Below are 24,643 nucleotides of genomic sequence, written 5' to 3'. Positions count from 1 at the left end.
GTTCCAAAGTGTACCTAGTTGAGCCAGAGGAGTACCCCACTCATTCCCTTCTCCCATCCCCTAAATACAATAAAACAAAACAAACCAGAGATGCAGGAATGGTCATTGTCTCAGTTCTCACACCTGGGTTCACAACTCAAAAGTGTTGGAGGTGTCACCGGTAAAAAATGGCAGACTCACATCAGGCCCAAGGCCTGGAAAAACTGCTACACATGGTATGTCAATAATGGGGAAAATCACCTGCAGGGAGACCATAGACAAAACTGGTGACTGGTGCCCTCTGACTGCCTTTTTATGGCCAATATTTCAGTTTAGTCCCTCTTTAACCCATTTTAAGTACAGCATATTTATCTTTGTGTGGAGAGGTATTTTATTATTATACTACACACAACTGCTAAAAATAAGGATTAACAAATGTGAAATTGTATGTGTATTACGCATTCAAAATGCAAAAACATCCCAGTGTTAAAATCAAATGTTTTATTAATGATGTTCCCTCAGCCCAGTGTTTATTCAGTTATTTGATAAAGCAGGGTATATTTCATCAGGTAAAAATATTGTCTGATCATTTTTGCTTCTGGTGGTGAACTTTCAGATGCTGGTCTGGTGGATTTAGCTTATGCAATACGACTTGTTGGAAGTGGTCAGCTAATTCCTTTTCATCTGAAATGTTGGTAAGAATGGAATGTATCGACTCCAGGAAAGCTTTCTTAGATATTTTGTGACAAAAGGCAGATCATAACAAGATTGTCCTGCACTGCCATTAGTTTTCCCTGCATGCATTTGTTTATGCCAAGCGTTAGTTCCCCTTTCTTCAGCTGAACCTAAGCGGAAATAAGAAACAAGATCATCATTTCTGCCTGAACAAATGATTTATTGCCCAATGCTGGTTGCTAGCCAAAACATGCACAATGGCAGGCAGAGAAACATCCTGAGATCGGATACTTAAGCACACAAGTTTAATATTCAAACAGTAGTTAAGGTAGCTTTGTGATGATTTAAGGAACACCCTTACTAAAAAAAGTCCTTTTTCAGAGCCAAAAAACATATTTTGTGCTCACAGCCTGTCTATTGCTACCTAAACAGACCAAAGTATCAAGCAGAATAATAGATGCCAGTTTGAAAGGTTACCTCTGCACATTTCCTAGAACTGGTGACTAATACTTATGTATAGAGGTTAGAAGTCCAACATTACTCATCAAGGCAGTATAAAACTAGTGATGGGCAGAACACCCCCCTTTTCAAACATGCAAACTTTAATAAAGGCTAAAGGACACTAATGTGAAAAATCCAAAGTCCTTATTTTAAAGGCTTATATGCAAGTTATTGCCATAAAATGTGTATAGGGACCCGGGTACTGCCCTAGAGCACAAGTATTAATGCAAAAAACTTTTTTTAAAACAATAGTTTTTAACCACTTCAGCCCCAGAAGGTTTTACCCCCTTAATGACCAGGCCATTATTTGCGATTCGGCACTGAGTTACTTTAACAAAAAATTGAGCGGTCGTGCTACGCTGTACCCAAATACAATTGATGTCCTTTTTTCCCCACAAATAGAGCATTACTTTGGTAGTATTTGATCACCTCTGCGGTTTTTAGATTTCGCGCTATAAACAAAAAAAAGTGACAATTTTGAAAAAAATTCCATATTTTTTACATTCTCCTATAAAAAATTCCCAATAAAAATTTTTTAAAAATTAAATGTTTTTATCAGTTTAGGCCAATTTGTATTCTGCTACATATTTTTGGTAAAAAAAAATCCCAAAAAGAGTATTTTAATTGGTTTGCGCAAAAGTTACAGCGTTTACAAACTACGGGATAGATTTTTGGACTTTTTATTTATTTTTTGTTTTTATTAGTAATGGTGGCGATCAGCGATTTTTAGCGGGACTGTGACATTGCGGCGGACAGATAAGACCCCTAACTGACATTTATGACACTTTCTGGGGAACAGTGACATAAATACAGTAATCAATGTGATGCCCATGCAATTAGAGATAATCTCATATGTAAACATATGAGATCATCTCTCATCGCCAGCTCTCCTTCCTCACACAGAGACTGCAGTGTGAGGAAGGAGCAGAGCCGATCAGCCGTTCGGGGACACAGAGGAATGTAATCAGGGCACTGATCACCAGTGCACTGATTACACAAGGTAAATAAAATACCCTAAGTGCCCACCATCAGTGCCCACAGTGCCCGCCATCAGTGCCCCCCATCAGTGCCCACAATCAGTGCCCATAGTGCTGCCAGTCAGTGCCCATCAGTGCCTGCTCATCTAGGCACTGATGAGCACTGACTGGCAGCACTATGGGCACTGAGTGTGGGCACTGATGGTGCTGCCCATCAGTGCTCATCAGTGCCGCCCATCAGTGCCACCCATCAGTGTCCATCAGTGCCACCCATCAGTGTCCAGCAGTGCCGCCTCTCAGTGCCCATCAGTGCCGCCCATCAGTGCCGGCTCTCAGTGCCCAACAGTGCCACCTCTCAGTGCCCAGCAGTGCCACCTATCAGTGCTCATCAGTGCCGCCTATCAGTGACGCCTATCAGTGCTCATCAATGCGGCATATTAGTACCTCCTCATCAGTGCCACCTCATCAGTGCCCATAAGTGCCACCTCATCAGTGCCCATAAGTGCCACCTCATCAGTGCCCATCAGTGCAGCCTATCAGTGCCCATCAGTGCTGCCTCATCAGCGCACATCAGTGAAGGAGAAAAATGTATTTATTTTCAAAATTTACTCGCAGAAAATAAGAAAAACCTTTTTTTTTTTCAAAATTTTCTGTCTTTTTTCTTTTTTTTTGTAAGAAATAAAAAACCCAGAGATGATTAAATACCACCAAAATAAAGCTCTATTTGTGTGAAAAAAATTATAAAAATTTCATATGGGTACAGTGTAGCATGACCGCGCAATTGTAATTCAAAGCGTGAGAGCACTGAAAGCTGAAAATTGGCCTGGATAGGAAGGGGGTGAAAGTGCCCGGTAGGCAAGTGGTTAAACTGTAATGTATTGTCGCCTTCAGGCAATACAGATAAAAGATAATGAACAAAATGCCACAAGGTCAGAAGGGGGATTTTTGATTTTTCAAGTTCGGGTCACATAGACTTTTAGTGTTCACCGTTCGGTTCAGAACTTTTTCTCTGTTCGGGAGTTCTGGTGCGAACATACAGAGGGGTGTTCGGCCCATTTCTACTGGAAATACCCTAATGGAATTTGACTGATTCGCTGTATCATCAAAAACTCATTCTGTGGCTGGCCTGGATGGTCACCCTGCTCGACCAAATTAGGTTTTTCAATCAATTTATGTTAAAGGCACCTGCACTGCACATGTACTCATCCATGCTGTTAGAGTAGATGGGAGAATCAAGTGATTTCTCTCATTTAGCTATATGGGCTAAATATTATAATTTATGGCACTGGACGCCTCTTCACATGACATCTGTTTAAAAAGAAATACAAATAGCAAAGGAACAATGCATGGCTCTTTGTTCTGTGTCATCGTGCTGGATCTCCCTGATCTTCAGAAGCTGCATACTAGAGTTATCGTTCTTCACACTCTGGACTTTTAAAGACATTTCATGGGCCATGATTTACCTAGCTAATCACATACAGTACCATCACATGTGCTGCTATTTTATTTTATTTAATTTTTTCTAATATGGGAACTGCTCTCATTTTTGGAGAGTTTAATTCATTTTCTATTGTGTCTTTAGGGCAGGACATTATAGCTGTGCATACGCTTTTATAATTTATAAAGACTTTCTAATACACAAAGTATGGTGCTGTATGCCACAGGGATAAGGCTGCTGTGAAAGACAACTCGGACTTGCTAAAAAATGGATATTGCCCATTTGTGTTTTTATTCCTTAACTATTCTGTCTACAAGGTAAAACCTTCTTAGGGCTCTTTCACACGGGCGGTCCGATCAGATCCGCCTGTCATTTTTTTAGGCAGATCTGATCGGATGCCCCATTCAGCCCTATGGAGCAGCGGATGTCAGCGGTGACATGTCCGCTGACACCCGCTGCCATCCGTATCCGATCCTGTCCATGAAATCTGGACGGATGGAAACCCTATTTTCCATCCGTCCTGGGGATCGGATCGGATGGGATCGGATGAGAGCGGACAGTCGGTCCTCTCTCATCCGATTCCCCATATAGAGCAGCGGGGGCTGTGACACCTCCCTCTCCGCACTGCAAGTGGAGACGGAGCTGTCATCCGCTGGCTCAGCGGGGATCGCGGATCGATCCCCGCTGAGCAGCACGGAACCGCCTACGGAGGCGGACCGCGTGAAAGAGCCCTTAATAGACTACTGTAAAAGAAATTGGTCAATCAGGCACTCAACCTCTTTCAAGGGTTGTCATGAAAATAATAAAACAATCATTTTGTAAATTTCAGTAAAGGCTGGTCATTTACAAAAGTCTTATATAAAAAGAGAAAAGTAGTATTAAGAACCAATATTGTAATGCTAATTTAACATGGAACATATTTGGGGTGGTAGTAGTGTATGTGGAAATAGTGGTCGCAATGGTGCTGGCAAATCTATGGGTGGGTAACAGAGTGGAAAAGTTACCTATATCTGCTTTTATTTTTTTCTTAAGTAATACTAAATATGGTTTAGATCAGGGTTTCTCAACTAGGGTTCCTCCTGAGGTTGCTAGGGGTTCCTTGGTGATTTCTGCCTCTCAGATAAGTTTCCAATGACACCATTGTTCTTTTTGGCTATCTGTAAGATGGTAATTCTTCCCAATAATGACAAGATTAAGGAGCATTCTTCCCACTGACTGTCACACTAATGTCTCATGAGTTGTAAATTTTTCATTTTTAGCAGGGGTTCCCTGAGACCAGAAATGTATTTCAAGTTTGTGTTGAAAAGGTTGAGAAAGGCTGGTTTAGGTGTTTGACTCTTTGACAGATGCAAAGCGTTGTGTACTATTTTGCTTTTATTAAAAATCTATTCCTACTTCATCACTTGAGTCTGATTACCCACCAAGGGAGTTTAGAGCCATAGTAAGGACATACTCTATGTGTGAAAATCTTACAAATACACATGTGAAAAAATTACCTGGTATAGTATTGTCCAGGAAACATCCGAAAAATCCTCCAACAAACATATGTGTTGTAAGAAGTACAGTTATGGTTTGATCAATTTCTTTTGTCCCTGCCAAAATATAAAAGCCAGATAATTATTAATTATACTTTCAGATCTTTTTAATTATAACATACTTGGCCCCATGAGTAAAATGTGTGACAAAGTGTTATAGAGTTCCGTCAGAGAACATTATGCATGATATCTACCCTAGAAATGAAATCTATATGTAGCACCCTCCTAGGTAGGTGCTAGGTAAAATCATCTTATGCTCCTTCTGCTTATCAGGGGAGCCTCTTCTATTAGGTTGCCTGTTGCATATTCCCAGGTGTGATTCACTGGGTCTAAGGGAGTGTCCCCACTGCATCCAATAAGGGAGCATGTTGGACAGTGGAGGAAACCTAGCCAGTGACACATTGGCTTTTGTCAGAGTCCCAGTTGGAGGGCACTCTGGGAGTGCATCCTGGGATTGCTCATAAAAGCCGGGGGGACATGTGACAGGGCGTCTTTGGCGGGAAGTAGAGTCCCAGGAGGAGGCTGATGGCTTGTCTCTCCTGCTGTATGAGGAAAGTGGTCTTAAGCAGTCGGCCTAGTGATCCAGGTGTGGAGCTGAGCTGCAGAAAGATCCAGTGGAGCTGCTGGCAGAGTCTTCTGGGAAAGCAGTGTCCGTGAGTACCAGGGGACTTGCCAAAGGGTCTGCCCAGGAAGGGGGACCACTCCAGTGAAGTCATAGGATCAAGGGGCTAGCTCACACAGAGTGTCAGAGTAAAGGGGGTGCTGTGTAAAACCCTGAAGAATAGGGACAAAGGGGGTGCCAACTAGGACCCTGAAGAGTGATTCACAATACAGTGCAGTTCATTTAATTGTTCTTCATTATAGTGGCAAGGTGAGGCAGTGGCCTTGCCTCATTCAGCTAATCAGAAAGTCCCAGCAGTTGTGCATAGTTATTCAGTTGGAGTATCCCACTCATCCCTTCTCCTATCCCAGTTTTCAAATAAATCAACAAAAGCCAAAACCCCTGGACTGTTTTCTGACTGAGCCGAGCACTTAGAATATGCTATTTTGTCAAGTTTTTGCTATGGGTAACCCAGGGGAACCCATAACCAGCAGCTCCCACGGGAGTAGTGCTACATATATAATTAAAGCGGTAATAAACGCAAAACCAAAAATGTAATATATTGCAGCTTAGCAATCATTAGATTAAGTGGCTTTTCTGGTTTTCATTTTGTAGGCTTTTTTCCCTATCTGTTTTTACCTGGTGATCTAGCCAGTAACAAACTTCCTGTATTATACAGAGATCACTCTGGATAAATGAGCACAGGAGACAGATTTGTACAGCAGCATTGTCAGTCTGGGGAAGGATTATTAGATGTACTAGCAGATTTTAATACCCTAACAAATGGAAGCTGAACTCCAGTAAACACTTTAAAATCAGTTACAGCAAACACATTTTTTAAAGGTTTTACATACAGTATGTAGCACCCTCCTCGGTAGGTGCTATTGAGAAAGTATAGTTTTGAGCTCCGTCTGCTTACCAGAAGAGCTGCAGGTAAATCTATATTGTTCTCTGTCTACCAGAGAGCAGGACCTGTTAGTGAGATCTGCTCATTGAGCTCATTGTGCTCAGCATGCAATTCATTCAGTCTAGAGAGTGTTTCACACTGGTCCAATAGGGAGGCATGTTGGACAGTGGGAGGAAACCTGACGAATGGGTGCATGGACTTTTGATACAGTCCTGTTTATTGGCAGAGGGAAAGTCGCCTCGATGCATGTTGGTATACTGTATAAAAGCCAGGAGCACATGTGCTTGAGGTTTTTCATTGGGGAGCGGAGTCCCAGAGGGAGGGGTGGCTGCTGTGGGTTTTACACCTTTGTTCATAAGAAACGTCATCACCACATGCTGTTCCATGCATGCACTGACACTGTTGTCTGCCATGTTGATTAACGGTCTCTGGACTGGCCTGCAACATGTCAGTAATAGGACACAATTGCCACTTACTACTGTGTGTAGTATCGCTTGCTAGCATACCTTTTTATGCCTGTAAAATGTAAAGTCCCGGTTTGACTTGAACGCCCCTTGTATATGTGAAGCATAGTTTTGCACTTTAGTCTCCGTTTCCACTACCGCGGCTACGAAGTCGTGCTACTTCTAGCGCGACTTCGTAGTGAAAGTAAACTGCGGCTTTCAGTGCGACTTGTCCCTCATTATAGAGGGAAGTCGCACTGAAGTCGGCTCAAAAGTAGTGCACGAACTACTTTTGAAGTCGCTGCAACTGAAGTCGCGGCAGTGAAAACGGGCCCGATTGAAACAACTAGTACTAGTGGAAACCGGCACTTAAAGTAGTTCTAAACCCACTTTAAAGACTTTTACCTAGAGGTAAGCCTATATTAAGGCTTACCTATAGGTGCTATAAATATCTCCTAAACTTGCACCATTTAGTAGATATTTACAGTGCATGCAGCGGATGACCTCATCGGTGCATGCGCTCTGAAGGAACGGCCACCCGTGCCGTTCCTTCAGAGCCCTGGGCCGTGAACGGCGGCTCCCGCACGCATACATGGGAGTGATGTAATCGTGCCTCCAGCCAATCAGATGGCCGGAGGACGCAAACCAGGAAGCAGGACTGCCGAACATGTCAGCCGCCCTGTCGCTGAGTGGGCGCCACTGTGGAGGCTTCATTTTAAGGTTAGTACTTCATAATGAGCTAGTATGCGATGCATACTAGCTCATTATGCCTTTGTCTTTACAGGGTTTTTTTTTTTTTCATTTTTTGCAGAGGGGTTTACTTCCTCTTTAAATATAAGTAAATGTATGTTTTGCACAGATGTTTTAGGCACAGAACACTTTGCATAGAGAAGGTTTATTTGTATATCAATATCTACATTGAAGTTATGTTTAAAAATTAGACAGTAAGTAAAGTGGGCGCAAGAATTAGCGCCCGCGGACATGGGGCAGGGGATGCGGCTGAGAAATGTCAGTTTTGTTTAAAAAAAAAAAAGGAAATAAACAAAAAAATTGTTATAAGGATAGAGATAAATGTTTTAGTAATTTGGTGACGCTGCCCCTTTAAGAGAACGGTGCAGTTCGGGCGGGAAGGGGCTATTCCGCGCGCATGTTCTAGAATATTCAGCCCACCTCTATATAAGGGGGTCCACACTGAGGGTCTCTCACATCCCCTGACTGGAGGCTGCCTGGCGAGCTCCCCTCCCTCCCGTCGCAGGCACTTTATGTGGTATTGTCACCCTTGAATCAAGGGGGGACTTTTGGTTTGGATAATAGTTGAATTATATATTTTTCGCTTGAGTTCTCTGACTAAGAGAGATTGATTTATTTATTTATATACAGATTGTATCTTTTCGTTTGATTTAATATTTGATTGTTGTTGAATAAATAATTTAAAAGATTTTAAAACCAATAAAGTGCCGCGGCCATTTCTATGCCAAAAAAAATAAAGATGGTGAGTTTTGTGTGATTATTTATTATAATTAAGGTTTTATGAAAGGTTAACTTTGCATCCTCCTGTCCCAGGTACTATAAGTTGCACTTATAGGATTATTATAAAAAATAACATACGCACCTGTTTTGGTGCCTAAGGCCGGTCATACGCGGTTCAAATTCATACATTCCGAATGTACTGTTGATTCATTGATCAACCTGGTACAACCAGCCTGCCGTATTCGCTCGCGACTAGCTATAATCACCCCAAGCGGGGGGGGAGGGGGCAGGAGTGGGTGAGAAAATACATTAGCCAGGCAGGAGGGATTCCCCTGTCACCACTGTCCATGTTGATGGGGAAATTGTGCAAATTCCTTTCCTGCAACCCATAGTTGCAGGAAAGCAATTCGCACCATCTATGGCCTGCCTCAGGAAGCCCATTTAAATGGAGTGGCTGCCCTGAGGTAACACATGGTAATGTGTGGCATAATGTGTGTTACGCACCGAAAAGATGTCAGTGAGCTCAATGTCTGAATACTGAAGACATATGAACATGTACTTTTTATCAGAGTGTTGGAAGGATTCTTCAATTCAAGTGCAAGTGGTAAAATCATGTCTGCAATATGTGAAGTAAGATTACAGTGTAGTAAAGCAGACTGTGATACTACTAATCTGCCTTTGATTTACATGTGTGCTGTAACTGCTGAGCCTCCAGAAGGGACAAACCAGTGTATGCTTGTTGAAATCTTGCCAGATAATGTGCTGGGGAAAAGCCTGGGGTGTAAAACTCACAAGGAAACACCCTTTCTTAGAAGATTGCTTTGACATAAATACGAGTAGTCTCACAGCATTATTATGGGAACTGTTTAGGTAATAAAGAAAAAAAAATAGATAATGCATGTCTGACAGAATGACTGACAAAATCCCTTACGTATGCCGGGTTGTAGTACAGGGTTGCCTTGCAGCATTTTGGTACAGCACACTGGCTTCATTCACACTTGAGCATATCGCTTTCAGGTGTTTATTTGGGAGTTTTGCAGGCTTTTTTTTCGGGGTTTTTTTTCAGGCGTGTTTTGCAGGTGTTGGGAGGCAGCCATTGACATATAACAAAAACGCTTGTAATCAGCCAAAAAAAGAAGCTTGTGACTAGCTATAATCACCCCAAGCGGGGGAGGGGGCAGGAGTGGGCGAGAAAAGCTCATGTACTTTTTTGAGCTTCAGGCGTTTCGCTTCAGGCCCTAAAATGCTCATATGTAAATAGGGGACATTGAAATAATTGGGATTTTGCTTGCTGGGCGTTTTGAGACTTCAGAGATGAGCGTTTTACGAGCTAAAAAACGCTCAGGTGTGATCAGGGCCTAACATTATACCAAGGAACAAGCTATGATCCTATACTAAAGCAGGCCATAGACGATTCGAATTTCGTACGATTTATCGTTCGATAAACGAAAGCGGCTCTCGTGCACATCATCGAGTGTACCATCAATGTGAGCCGAAAATCGTACGACAAAACACTATTTTTTGTGCCTTTTAACCACATCTCTACCGGACACACTCCCTACTGTTCTGTGTTTTGTTAGGCGAAATCATACAACTCCCCCACTAATGATACGAAATTCGGCCGATTTTCGCAAAAAAACCCAACATGTTGGATATGTGAATTTTTGCTGTCGTACGAAAATCGAACGTTTTACATACCACACTAACGATACGAAAATCGTTCGATAACACTGCCATTTACGATTTTCGAACGAAATTCGAATCGTCTATGGCCTGCTTAATCCTAGGCTCCATTCATACCTGAGCGTATCATTTTTAGGCAGTTTTTTTGGGGTGTTTTTCATGCTTTTTTTCAGGCATTTTTCAGGCGTTTTTTTGCAGGTGTTTGGAGGCAGGCATCGACATCTAATAAAAATGCCTGTAATCTACCAAAAAAGAAGCTCATGTGCTTTTTTGAGCTTCAGGCGTTTCGCTTCAGGTGACAAAATGCTCAGATGTGAACAGGGGCCATTGAAATGAATGGCATTTTGCCTGTTGGGCCTTTTGAGACTTCAGAGATGAGCATTTTACGAGCTGAAAAATGGTGTGAACAGGGCCTTAGAGCATAGTAAAAATAAAAAGTAAATAGGCTGTACACTTTACAAGGGAATTTTCACATTGCAAGGGAACTTCCCCATGAGCTTAGTGAACGTTATAAAAATTCCCTTTGCAAAGAAAACTCAATTGCGTGCAGAGAAAAAAAAAACATTTTTTTTTGCTTGCAGCTGACTAGATGATGAAAGTCAGCCTAGCTTCGTCTCATTCACTAAGCTCTGGGAATGTTTCATTTAGAAAGTGCAACTTTCTTTGCAAAGTTAACAGTCTATTTGCCTTTAGTGAACCAACCCAGTGCTGTATTTTGGCCTAGGCCAACAAGGCCCAGGCCTAGGGTGGCACTTTGCAGGGGACAGCAAAAAAGCCACCCCCCCTCCATCTGAGACTCTATTGGCCACTGGTTGCTAGAGCCGCATCTCTCACCCCCTCTCTCTTTCTCTCACACACTCACCCCCTCTCTCTCTCTCACCTCTCCTCTCTCTCTCCCTCTCTAACCCCCCTCTCTCTCTTTCTCCCTCTCTCATCCCCCTATTTCTCTCACCCCCTATTCTTTCATCCCCCCTCACCCCTTCTCTCTCTCATCCCCCCTCTCTATCCCTCCCTCACCCACCCCCCTCTCTCCCTCCCTCATCCTTCTCTCTCTCCCCCCCCCCCCCTCTTGTGAGATCTCAGGGGTTCATGCTGGGACTTGTAGACCTTCAATTTTGGAGGAAGTCACATCCGTTAAAAAAGGAGTGGGGCAAATTTACATAGGAGGGGGGCGCTCAATTTTAGTCTTGCCAAGGGTAGAACAAAACCAAAATATACAACTGAACCAACCCATGTGTGTCTAACCATATGGCTGCTCCAAGGGGATGGCAAACATTAGTGAAATTGGGATTACACATAAAGGAACAAGGGGATCCACCTAAAAGTATAATGCTACACAGCTACAAACATACTGGTTGAGGGCTTCTAGGTCTATTTTATAATAAAATGAATATCAGCCCTGTGTCTATGCAGTCAATGCACATAGTGTGCAGTAGAATTGCTGTTCACCCTGACAGACATAAAAGTATGTTATTTATAACTGTTTATTCATGAAGAAAATGAGTAATGATGAAACTTCCTCGTTGCTAATAAATCAAAGAGATTTTTAACCATTACTCAGTTTAGAGTAACTGAATACAACCTGCATGGGGTCTATGACTGTCCACATCTGAATCTAATACTGATTGCTTACTGACAAACAGTTGGAACACATTTTTAGTAAATAGCCACCAGATTCCCTGTGGTATATAAAGTCATTTCCAAAGAGGTCACAGATGATTCTGCAAGAAATCTGGTGGCAATAGGTAACATTGCTTCAAATATCACATTCTATAACCGGTAAGGATCGGGTAAGTAAAAATGCTTTTCTGTCCCCAAGACATAAACTCCCCTGCTGCAAGGGAAGGTTTTTTTAGGTTTCCTGGAGTTGGGCTTTACCATATATACTTGAGTATAAGCCAACTTTTTCAGCATGTTTTTTTTATGCCGAAAAAGCCCCCCTCGGCTTATACTTGAGTCACGGTCACACTTACCTTTTCCCCGGTCAGTGCGCATGCATTTTTAAAAGTAAGTTGGAAAGGTAAGTGAGACTCCTCCACAGCCCCTGCATCTCCTCAGGAGATGCAGTGCTGCAGGCATGGTACAAGAGATTCTCCTGTACCATGCCCGCAGCACTGCATCTCCTGTACCATGCCTGTACTATCTGTGCCATACCTGTACCATCTGTGCCATGCCTCTACAATCTCCTGTGCCATACCTGTACCATCTGTGCCATGCCTCTACAATCTCCTGTGCCATTCCTGTACCATCTGTGCCATGCCTGTACCATCTCCAGTGCCATGCCTGTACCATCTCCAGTGCCATGCCTGTACCATCTCCTGTGCCATGCCTGAACCATCTCCTGTGCCATGCCTGTACCATCTCCTGTACCATGCCTGTACCATCTCCTGTACCATGCCATCTGTGCCCTACCTGTACCATCTGTTCCATGCCTCTACAAACTCCTGTGCCATTCCTGTACCATCTTTGCCATGCCTGAACCATCACCTGTGCCATGCCTGTACCATCTCCTGTGCCATGCCTGAACCATCTCCTGTACCATGCCTGAACCATCTCCTGTGCCATGCCTGTACCATCTCCTGTACTATGCCTGTACCATCTTCTGTACCATGCTCACAGCCCTGCATCTCCTTTACCATGTCTGCAGCCCCTGTTTTGGGTCTCGTGGTGGTCCAGTTGGATCCAGTAGCTGCTGCATTTCCAACCCTAGGCTTATACTTGAGTCAATAAGTTTTCCCAGCTTTTTGTGGTAAAATTAGGTGCCTCGGCTTATATTTGGGTCGGCTTATACTCGAGTATATACGGTAAATTCTTATAACACATAGAACTGACAATAATTTTAATGTAAGATTCATACACCAGGCACTGAAGCATAGCTTAATTTGAGAAACTGAGAGTGAAAATGTAGGAGTATATTCTAAAAGGCCTCAACAGCATTCCATACATAATTAAATTTAAGACAGACCTTCACAGCATGTTTAACCATGGAATTCTTGTCTAAAAGCATGACAGATTATCCTACTTTTAACACCTATGGAATATTCTTATCAATTTAAATCTGTTACATTTAAAAAGCTTCAGGCACTTTGTTCCAGGTGTTCAAATTTATGAGTATTCAGCTTTATGCCAGTAATATTAAATATATTTACTGATACATAATTAGAAAAAAAGAGAAACTTCTAACTGCAGTTTTGTCTTTTTTTTTGTACATTCATATTTTATTGGGTTTCAGACAGTAAAGGAAATAAGAAACAGTAAGTGCAGACACAGCCACTGTAGATTTCAGTAGTATCTGTCATATTTGCTACATAAGGCAGTAGAACATTAATACATAACATAACATAACAATAGAAACAGAACATAAAGCTTAGCAAGGTAGTAAGTCAGGCCACACTCAGAGTTATTTCCATTAAGAAAGTAAAGGTTAGGGTCATAGAGGGTAAATTGTAAGAACCCCATATTTATAGGCTAGACAAAGGTTAAAGCAGAGTTCCACCCAAAAGTGGAACTTCCGCTCATCTGCTTCCCCCCCTCTGGTGCCACATTTGGCAACTTTCAGGGGGGAAGGGAAAGTTCCTCGGAAGTTTGACCCCCCTCCTTCTTCCCCTACCGCCGGGCCAATTAGAAAGCACAGTGCACTTCACGCATGCGCAGTAGGGGACCGGCTGACTGACCTACCTGACACATACACCGACCTACCTGACCACTACACTGACCTATCGGTCCCCTACACTGACCTACCTGACCACAGCACTGACCTACCTGACCACTCCCCTGACCATTACACTGACCTACCTGGCACATATACTGAGCTACCTAACCACATACACTGACCTACCTGACCACTACACTGACCTACCTAGCACATATACTGAGCTACCTAACCACATACACTGACCTACCTGACCACTACACTGACCTACCTGACCACTACACTGACCTACCTGACCACATACACTGACCTACCTTAACCACTACACTAACCAACCTGAAACATACACTGGCCTACCTGACCACTACACTGACCTACCCGACACATACACTGACCTACCTGATACATATATTGACCAACCAGACACATACACTGACCTATCTGACCACTACACTGACCTATCTGACACATACACCGACCTACATGACCACTACACTGACCATAACACTGACCTACCCGACCACTACACTGACCTACCGGTCCCCTACACTCACCTACCTGACCACTGCACTGACCTACCTGACCATTCCCCTGACCATTACACTGACCTACCTGGCACATATACTGAGCTACCTAACCACATACACTGACCTACCTGACCACTGCACTGACCTACCTGACCACTCCCCTGACCATTACACTGACCTACCTGGCACATATACTGAGCTACCTAACCACATACACTGACCTACCTGTCTACTAGTCTGACCTACCTAGCACATATACTGAGCTACCTAACCACATACACTGACCTACCTGACCACTACACTGACCTACCTGGCACATACACTGACCTTCCTGACATATATACTGACCTTCCTGACTACATACACTGACCTACCGGACACATACACTGGCCTACCTGACCACTACACTGACCTACCTGACCACATACACTGACCTACCTTAACCACTACACTAACCAACCTGAAACATACACTGGCCTACCTGACCACTACACTGACCTACCCGACACATACACTGACCTACCTGATACATATATTGACCAACCAGACACATACACTGACCTATCTGACCACTACACTGACCTACCTGACACATACACCGACCTACATGACCACTACACTGACCATAACACTGACCTACCTGACCACTACACTGACCTACCGGTCCCCTACACTCACCTACCTGACCACTGCACTGACCTACCTGACCATTCCCCTGACCATTACACTGACCTACCTGGCACATATACTGAGCTACCTAACCACTTACACTGACCTACCTGACCACTACACTGACCTACCTTGCACATATACTGAGCTACCTAACCACATACACTGACCTACCTGACCACTACACTGACCTACCTGGCACATACACTGACCTTCCTGACATATATACTGATCTTCCTGACTACATACACTGACCTACCTGACACATACACTGACCTACCTGACCACTACACTGACCTACCTGACCACATACACTGACCTACCTGACCACATACACTGACCTACCTGACCACTATACTGACCTACCTGACTACTACACTGACCTACCTGTCCAGTACCGTGACCTACCTGTCCACTACACTGACCTACCTGACAGACACACCGACCTACCTGATTCCTAATTCCTGCAGTACTCACACTCCCTTCATCCCCCCACACAGACAGCTTGATGTAGATTGGAGGATTCATCCTCCTTCTTACCTCTTCTTGGTTTCAGCATCAATCTCATTAGGGCTCTCCTCAGCAGTGGGCGGGCAGTATTGTTTAGGACTCGGAATCCCTGCCAGTGCCATCCAGCTGCTCTTTGGGGGCCCCTGCTGGCTGGGGGGTCAGCTAACAGGCAGCCACTGCACCTCTCCCAATGCTCCCACGAACCCTTTACGAGCACCGCCCTGTCCCCTCCACTGTACTCACACACACTGGCCCCACCAGAGGGACAGGCTGGAGCAAAGGAGTCCCTGGGCCAGTGAAGACCGAAGGAAATGTGACATTGGGAGCTCAGCAGAACACAATGGATTGGCAGCACCTGCATTGGATGTGTCCCGGAGACAGCAGGCACTGAACGGGGCTCACAGTGACCATGAAAGGAGAGCTGAGTTCACCCACACTTAGGGCTTCACTGGGACAAAGACAGTGGCTGGGCCCTAAGTGTTTGTGCACCCTAGGTGTTTGTGCTCCCTAGGCAGCTGTCTCATTTGCCTAGTGATAGCGCCTGCCCTGGCTTTCAGGCTCTCTTTGACTGAAACATCTTTTGACTTTTTCAGCTACATGTACATTGTAACATGAGCTATTGTGCTTTCTAAACACCAGGCTTCTTCAGCAAAGCAGGTAATGTAAGACTAGTAAATATCAGCCAAAACCATTTGCAAAAAAAAAAAAAAAACCTCTTTGGTTTTTAACTACTTCTGGACCGGAGGATTTTCCCCCTTAATGACCAGGCCATTTTTTGTGATACGGCATACGGCACTGCATTATTTTAACAGACAATTGCACAATTGTAAGGCACTGTACCTAAATAAAATTGATGTCCCTTTTTCCCCCACAAATAGAGCTTTCTTTTGGTGGTATTTGATCACCTGTGCGATTTTTATTTTTTTGCGCTATAAGCAAAAAAAAGAGCGACAATTCTGAAAAAAAAACAATATTTTTCATTTTCTGCTATATAAAATTCCCAATAAAGAAAAATTTAAAATCTAATTTTTTCATCCTTTTAGGCCAAAATGTGTTCTGCTACATATTTTTGGTAAATAAAATCCCAATAAGTCTATATTTATTGGTTTGCACAAAAGTTATCACGTCTACAAACTAGGGGAAAGATTTATGTCATTTTTATTTATTTTTTTTTACCAGTAATGGCGGCGATCAGCGATTTTTAGCGGGACTGCAACATTGCGGTGGACAGATCGGACCCCTAACGGACATTTTTCATTTTTTCACACTTTTGGTGGGACCAGTGACATTACTACAGTAATCAGTGCTTAAAATATGCACTGTTATTGTACTAATGACACTGGCAGGGAAGGGGTTTACCTAGGGGCTATCAAAGGGTTAAATGTGTCCCTAGGGGGCGCTTTCTAACTGTGTTTGGGATTGACTTATGGAATGAACATGTTCCTATATAGGAGGAACACAAGATCTTTGTGTTCATTGCTGACAGAACAGCTGTCTGCCGTGTTTACAGCGACAGACTGCCGTTCTGTCTCCATGGGGAACGATCGTAGGTGCCCAGCGGCAATGCTGCATGAACACAGAGACCTGTGTTCCTAAATAGGAGGAACACAGGATCCTTGTGTTTTTAATTGACAGAACAGCGGTCTGTGGTCTGCTGTGTTTACAATGGCAGACCGCCGTTCTGTCTCCATGGGGAGCGATTGCGGGTTCCCAGCAGCAATGCTGCCTGAACACAGAGACCTGTGTTTATAACTGACAGAACAACGGTCTGCTGTGTTTACAATGGCAGACCACCGTTCTGTCTCCATGGGGAGCGATCGCAGGTGCCCTGGTGGCAATCCTGCATGAACACAGAGACCTGTGTTCCTAAATAGGAGAGCACAGGATCCCTGTGTTTACAACTGACAGAACAGCGGTCTGCTGTGTTTACAATGGCAGACCACCGTTCTGTCTCCATGGGGAGCGATCGCGGGTGCCTGGCGGTAGGAATCCGCAGATCAGTTACCGTTCTGGCAAATGGGCATGCACGCCCATACGATCATTCCCGCGAAGCAAAGTATGGGTACGTAGTTTTCGTGGGAACCCGCAGACCTGGCGCGACTGGTCGGCAAGTGGTTAAACAGAAGTAAAGTATATTCCACAGGCTATGATATAGTGAATTCCTGATGTACTAAGTAGAACTGCTATAAATACAAGTTAATTACTTCATAAACTAGTCTTATTCACATTAGTAAAATAAGAAGGAAGCCGTCCTGTTAAATGTCTATTTCACAACAAGGTGTTCCCCCGACAATGCAATAACACCAGTTGGCACGTTTGCTTTGTTTGATTCAAAGTATTTACAGAAAGAAAAATAGACTACAAACCAAAGTGGCTTCATAGCTTCTAAAAGGACTGGTAGTGAATTGAGGTCAAGCCAAAGTAAGGAATTCATCTGTTCATAAACAATGTTCCATAAATATTAGTGAAAGGAACATTTATGCCAATGTAGGTAATTATTCAAGGGCTACTTGCAAAGCTAGGTAATGCCGACCCAGTCTATTTTGTGTTTGGGACACGATCCAAGCACAAGGATTGCTCAAATCCAGCACTTGAAATTGTGCAGTGATTACTTCTCCCTGACAACAGAGAATGTTACTCCATCTGTGTTTTTTAGTGTTGGCCCTTAAAGAACGATAACATTTTGGCCAAGCTAAATTACTCATTGACATTTTTCTCTACTGAGTTTCTGTGAGAAACGTGTTGACAAATGAGAACGGGATTTTGCATGCACATGGAACATTTCATTGTACCAAACAGAGTACTAATTCCCTTTCTTTCTTTAAATCATTCATCATTCATTTGTACAGGTCAGTATAAGCAGAACTTTATTTACCCTTTTTTTATGTTCCAAAGAAAAGTTGTGGCATAGAATGTTACATAATTGTCTAAATACAAATTTGCTAACTTCCCTAAATCCAGTTATATATTTAGGGAATTCTGACAACTCCTAGACTTAAAGCGTAACCCCACTTTTTTTGAGAAAAAAATATTCCCCTCTGGGTGATCTATGTACATTGCCGGAATTTTAACAAACTTTGTTGCAGATTCCTGTCTTTTGTTATTCTGAAGAAATCATTGTTTGTTCCACTGTGCCAGTATTGCCAACCGTCAGTATTTTTACTGGCAGCCAGTAAATTTGATTTGATTGTGTGGGGGTGCAGTGCACAATCTTTTTGCCCGGAGGGAGAAATAGGAGATTACTGTAGGGTCAGGCTGGAGATTGCTTTGAGGGAAAGCATAGGAACAATCTTCTTTAATCAGACAGCGATCTACATTGATTTGATTGTGTGGGGGTGCAATGCATGATCTTTATGCCCTGACCTGAGCCCAGTGAGGAGGAGAAAGGAGAAAAAAAAAACTTTTATCAGTCTGTTAGGTGGGCGGCGTGTGGTGCTGCACATTTAATGCAAGTTGAGTGCATATGTGTCTGCTTAATCTGCATTTAAAAAGAGAGAATTTTTTAACTTTTAACTTTGACATACAGTGTTTAGACAGACACCGCTTTTCTAACCTGCTCTTCACAAAGCACCAATGTAAGGGGAAATTTTTTTTTTCAGTATTTAGGGACAAAAAAAATATTTTTCAGTTTTTCATTCAAATGTTTTTTTTTTTTATTCAATAGCCTAATATAACAACAACAGTATCCAACCTGTTAGGCATGCGGTGTGTAGCAGCCATTTCCTGCAACCTCAGTGCATATGTGTCTGCTTAATCTGCATTTAAAAAAGAAAAAAATGTTTTTCCTTCATATTTTACTGTGACTTACAACGTTTAGACAGACACTGCATTTCAAATCTGCTATTCACCAAGCACCAATTAAGGGGACAATTATTTATCAGATTTTCATTCATACATTACAGTGTGATACACCCATTGCATACTGTTGTTGTATTCCGCTTTGCAATAAAAACCCATTTAGGGGAAAAAAAAGTTAATTGCGGCCTAATCTTCATATGGTACAGTGAGATACACCCATTGCATACTGTTGTATTGCAAATTGCAATAAAAACCCATTTAGGGGAAAAAAAGTTAATTGCAGCCCTGTCTGCATATGTTACAGTGAGATACACCCATTGCATACTGTTGTATTGCGCATTGCAATAAAAACCCATTTAGGGGGAAAAAAGTTAATTGTGGCCTAGTCTGCAACTCTGCATATATTACAGTGAGATACACCCATTGCATATTGTTGTATTCCACTTATCAATAAAAACCCATTTAGGGGAAGATCCAAAATTCGATAAATATGAGGAGAAGGTCAAATAAGGGACGTGGCCTGGGTCGTGGTGTTGCTGGTGGAGATCCTGTTGCAAGGAGAGGACTTGGTCGATCTGTGCAAGCTACACGCACAGGTGAAACACCTTTCTCAGCTGCGAGTAGGCGATAGAACCTGCAGCAGTATTTGGCAGGGCCTAATGTGCCTCTACAAATGTTGAGGCCAGAACAAGTACAGGCAATAGTAGATTGGGTTGCTGACAGTGCCTCCACTTCCTTCACATTGTCTCTTACCCAGTCTTCTGCTGAAAGGTCAGAGTTGGCACCTGCAGCCAATGTCCATCAATCTGTCACCTCACCCCCTTGCAAATCAGCCAAGCAGTCTGAGCCCCAAGTCATGCAGCAGTCTCTTCTTCTTTTTGATGACTCTGTTAGCATGGTTTCCCAGGGCAATCCACCTAGCCCTGCCTCAGAAGTGGAAGAGATTTCCTTCATATTTTACTGTGACTTACAGCGTTTAGACACTGCATTTCAAATCTGCTATTTAACAAGCACCAATTAAGAGATTGAGTGCACCGATGCCCAACAACTTAGGTCTCCAGATGAGTACATGGGAGGACCATCGCAGCACGTCTTAGATGATGACGAAACACAGGTGCCAACTGCTGCGGAATTCCGAATTGTGGAGACCGACAAGGAGGGCAGGGGTGAATACTGGGTGGAAGACGATGTGGAGGATGATGAGGTCCTCGACCCCACATGGAATGAACGTCATGCAGGTGACCTGAGTAGTTTGGAGGTAGAGACGGTGGTCGCACAGAGCCACCAGTACAGCAGAAGTGGGAGCAGGGTGCAAAAGCAGAGCGGCCGTGCCCTAGACACTACGCATGCTACTGCCCAACGCAGCAAGGGACCGAGCACACCAAAGCCAGCTCACAGGAGTTCCCTAGCGTGGCAGTTCTTCAGACAATGTGATGATGACAGGACACGAGTGGTTTGCACACTGTGCAATCAGAGCCTGAAGCGAGGCATAAACATTCTCAACCTGAGCACAACCTTCATGACCAGGCATCTAAGTGCAAAGCACGAGCTGCAGTGGAGTGCACACCTCTAAAACCAAGAAAGGTCTCTGGCTCCTCCTGCTTTCTCTTCTGCTGCTGCATTCTTAGCCTCTTCAGGACACCTGCCACCCCGCAAACAGAGGATCCACCAGCAACACCACCACCTGGGTCACCGACAACCATCTCCACAATGCCCTGTGGAAGCGTTCAGCTTTCTATCTCCCAAACACTGGAGCGGAAGAGGTAGTTCCCGCCTGCCCACCCACGATCCCTGGCCCTGAATGCCAGCCTTTCAAATTTCCTGGCCTTTGAAATGCTGTCATTCCGGCTGGTGGAAACGAAGAGTTTTAAAAGCCTTATGGCGGTGGCTGTCCCACAGTACGTCGTGCCCAGTCGCCACTACTTTTCCAGACAAGCCATCCCTTCCCTGCGCAACCAATTGGGTGACAAAATCAGGTGTGCACTGCGCAACACCTGTGGCAAGGTCCACCTAACTACAGATACGTGGACCAGTAAGCACGGTCAGGGACGTTATATCTCCCTAACAGCACACTGGGCAAATGCAGTGGCGGCTGGGCCTGAGGCGGATAGCAGTTTGGCACATGTCCTTCCACCACCGAGGATTGCAGGGCGCTTCAGTTTGCCTCCTGTTCCTAACTCCTCCTACTCCGCTTCCTCATCCTCTACCCTCATCCGATCAGTGTAACACCTTCCCCACCAACTTCAGCACAGCCAGGGGTAAACAACAGCAGGCAGTTTTAAAACTTGCCTGTTTGGGGGAAAAAAACACACACCGCGCAGGAGTTGTGGAGGGGCATTCGACAGCAGACTGATGAGTGGTTGCTGCCACTGAGCCTCAAGCCCGGCCTGGTGATGTGCGATAATGGGCGAAATCTCGTAGCAGCTCTGGGGCTAGCCGGTTTGACACACATCCCTTGCCTGGCACATGTGCTGAATTTGGTGGTGCAGAGGTTCCTTAGAAATTACCCCGATATGTCAGAGCTGCTGCAGAAAGTGCGAGCCATCTGTTTGCACTTTCGGCGTTCTCACCCTGCTGCTGCTCGCCTGTCAGCGCTGCAGTGTAACTTCAGCCTTTCCGCTCACCGCCTCATATGTGACGTGCCCACAAGGTGGAACTCCACCTTGCACATGCTGGCCAGACTGTGTGATCAGCAGCAGGCCACAGTGGAGTTTCAGCTGCAGCACGCACGCATGAGTCGCTCTGCGGAACATCACCACTTCACCACCAATAACTGGGCCTCCATGTGAGACCTGTGTGCCTTGTTGCACTGTAACATATGCAGACTAGCCCGCAATTTAATTTTTACCCCTAAATGGGTTTTTATAGATAAGCGGAATACAACAACAGTATCCAATGGGTGTATCTCACTGTAACATATGCAGACTAGGCCGCAATTTTTTTTTTTCCCTAAATGGGTGTTTATTGATTAGCGGAATGGAACAACAGTATCCAAAGGGTGTATCTCACAGTAACATATGCAAACTAGGCCGCAATTTAATATTTTTTCCGTAAATGGGTGTTTATTGAATAGCGGAATAGAACAACAGTATACAAAGGGTGTATCTCACAGTAAAATATGCAGACTAGGCCGTAATTTATTTTTTTTCCCCCTAAATGGGTTTTTATTGATAAGCGGAATACAACAACAGTATCCAATGGGTGTAGCTCACTGTAACTGCAGACTAGGCCGCAATTACATTTTTTCCTCTAAATAGGTTTCATTGATAAGCGGAATACAACAACAGTATCCAATGGGTGTAGCTCACTGTAACATATGCAGACTAGGCCACAATTAAATTTTTTTCCCCTAAATGGGTTTTTATTGATAAGCAGAATACAACAACAGTATCCAATGGGTGTATCTCACTGTAACGTATGAATGAAAAATGTATATTTTTCCCTTTAATTGGTGATTTTTGAAGAGCAGATTTGAACAGCAATGTCTAAACGCTGTATGACAGTGTCACAGCAAAGTATGAATGAAAAACTGAAAAATATTTTTTTTTCCCTAAATACTGAAAAATAATTATTTTTCCCTTTACATTGGTGCTTTTTGAAGAGCAGATTTGAAAAAACTGTGTCTAAACAATGTATGTCAAAGTAAAATATGAAGGAAAAAAGGTTTTTTCTTTTTTAAATGCTGATTAATCAGACACATACGCACTGAGCTTGCATTACATGGCCGCTACACACCACACGCCTAACAGGTTGGATACTGTTGTTGTTCTATTTGTAACGCTCCTGCGTTTTTGTAGTAGGCTGGATTTGCAGCTGCAGAATCTCCACTCAGTAGTCATGTAGAGATGTGTTGAATAACCAGATCCAACTCTCCAGACTCATCACTGTGGGCCTGTCAGCTTCAGCATACAGATATACACACTCAATAAGATGTTCCTGAAGTGATAGGATGTATATGATAGTATGAAGATGATGTGCTGAAGGGACAGGTGTGAACAGTGACAGAGATGGTAAGCACTTGATAGAAAGGTTCAGGAGAGTATTAGATGGTATTAGGTAGAATGCAGATAGGTTAGTAATCGAGTATGGTAACAGGTGGTAAGGACAGCAGATGACAAATACAGGATAGACTAACCCAGTGCAAGGATAGATGGTAGTAGACTCAAGAGCTAGCAATCTATGTAACAGTGCAGATGATAGAATTGGTATGCATAGATAGTAACAGTCCTTAATGTGCAGAGGCAGATAGTGTAAGTAAGGTTATGGAGGATTCCCCTTTGGGGTACTTATCACTAGTAAGGTTAGTAGTAGAAGGGTCCAGTAGTGAGGGAGTGATCCAGTAGCGAGATACAGGGATCAGTAGCGAGGTTCCGGTCTGTTTCCAAGTAAAAGAGAATAGCTGGAGGTTCCGGTAGCAAGACAAGCTTGTAAGCATGTGGACACACAGGCAGGTTGAACGAACAACGTGAGAGAGAACGCCGGCGGTTGAAATAGCCGCTCTGCGGCGCTCGGCGATGACGTCATCCGTCTTAAAGGTGTATGCGTACCACCTAATTAGAAAGGTGGGACGCATATCGAAAGAAAATAGAAAATAAGGGTACCAGAGGTACCAGAATCTTACACTATTCCGTTATTGAATAAAAAAAAACCCATTTGAATGAAAAACTTATAAAATATATTTTTTTTCCCTAAATACTGAAAAATAATTATTTTCCCCTAAAATTGGTGCTTTTTGAAGAGCAGATTAGAAAAAGCTGTGTCTAAACACTGTATGTCAAAGTAAAATATGAAGGAAAAAATATTTATTCTTCTTTAAATGCTAATTAAGCACAGGGAGGGATCCAGGGGGGGGGGGGCAACGGGTCAATTGCCCCCCCCCCCCGACATCCACAGGAGCTTCCCTGTTTGCCCTGTGCTGTCTGCAATTTGGGGTCCTGATAATATCACCGCAGAGCGCACAGGGGACACAGGAAGCAGTGCTGTATTACCCAGCCGACAGAGAGGGGGTGGGGCCGGAAGCTCCACTGATGCCCTGACTCCACCCCTTTCAGCCTGTGCACTTGGTAATGAGCCATTGTAGTAGGAGCCGAAACCCCCGCCCCCGGACTTCTGCATTGCTCAGCCAGCAAAGAGGGGGCAGGGCCAAGAGCTCCACTGATCCACTGATGCTCTGACCCCACCCCATGCAGCCTGTGTACTCTTGATGGAGAAAGAGAAGAGATATGAATGGATGCCCCACCGACGGACCTCTATAAGTGCATGATTGCCAGGTATGTCT

The 24,643-nt window shown here is 43.8% G+C and overlaps 1 protein-coding gene across 2 annotated transcripts in view; it reads right to left on the bottom strand.

Moving 5' to 3' along the window:
- Positions 1-394: 394 nt before the first annotated feature.
- LOC309553665 (solute carrier family 23 member 2-like) overlaps positions 395-24,643 on the bottom strand; it is a 419,408-nt gene continuing 395,159 nt past the window's right edge. For both annotated transcript variants that reach the window (XM_082254993.1, XM_082254994.1), the window contains exons 11-12: positions 5,067-5,162; positions 395-824 (exon numbers count right to left, since the gene is read on the bottom strand). In XM_082254993.1, the coding sequence (XP_082111119.1) occupies positions 649-824; positions 5,067-5,162 (272 nt within the window). In that variant the 3' untranslated portion in view covers positions 395-648. The remainder of the gene's footprint in view (positions 825-5,066; positions 5,163-24,643) is intronic.

This window comes from Pelophylax lessonae, assembly GCF_965119305.1.
Source record: "Pelophylax lessonae genome assembly, chromosome: 4".
NCBI lineage: Eukaryota > Metazoa > Chordata > Amphibia > Anura > Ranidae > Pelophylax > Pelophylax lessonae.
This window is presented reverse-complemented; position numbering and strand designations above follow the sequence as displayed.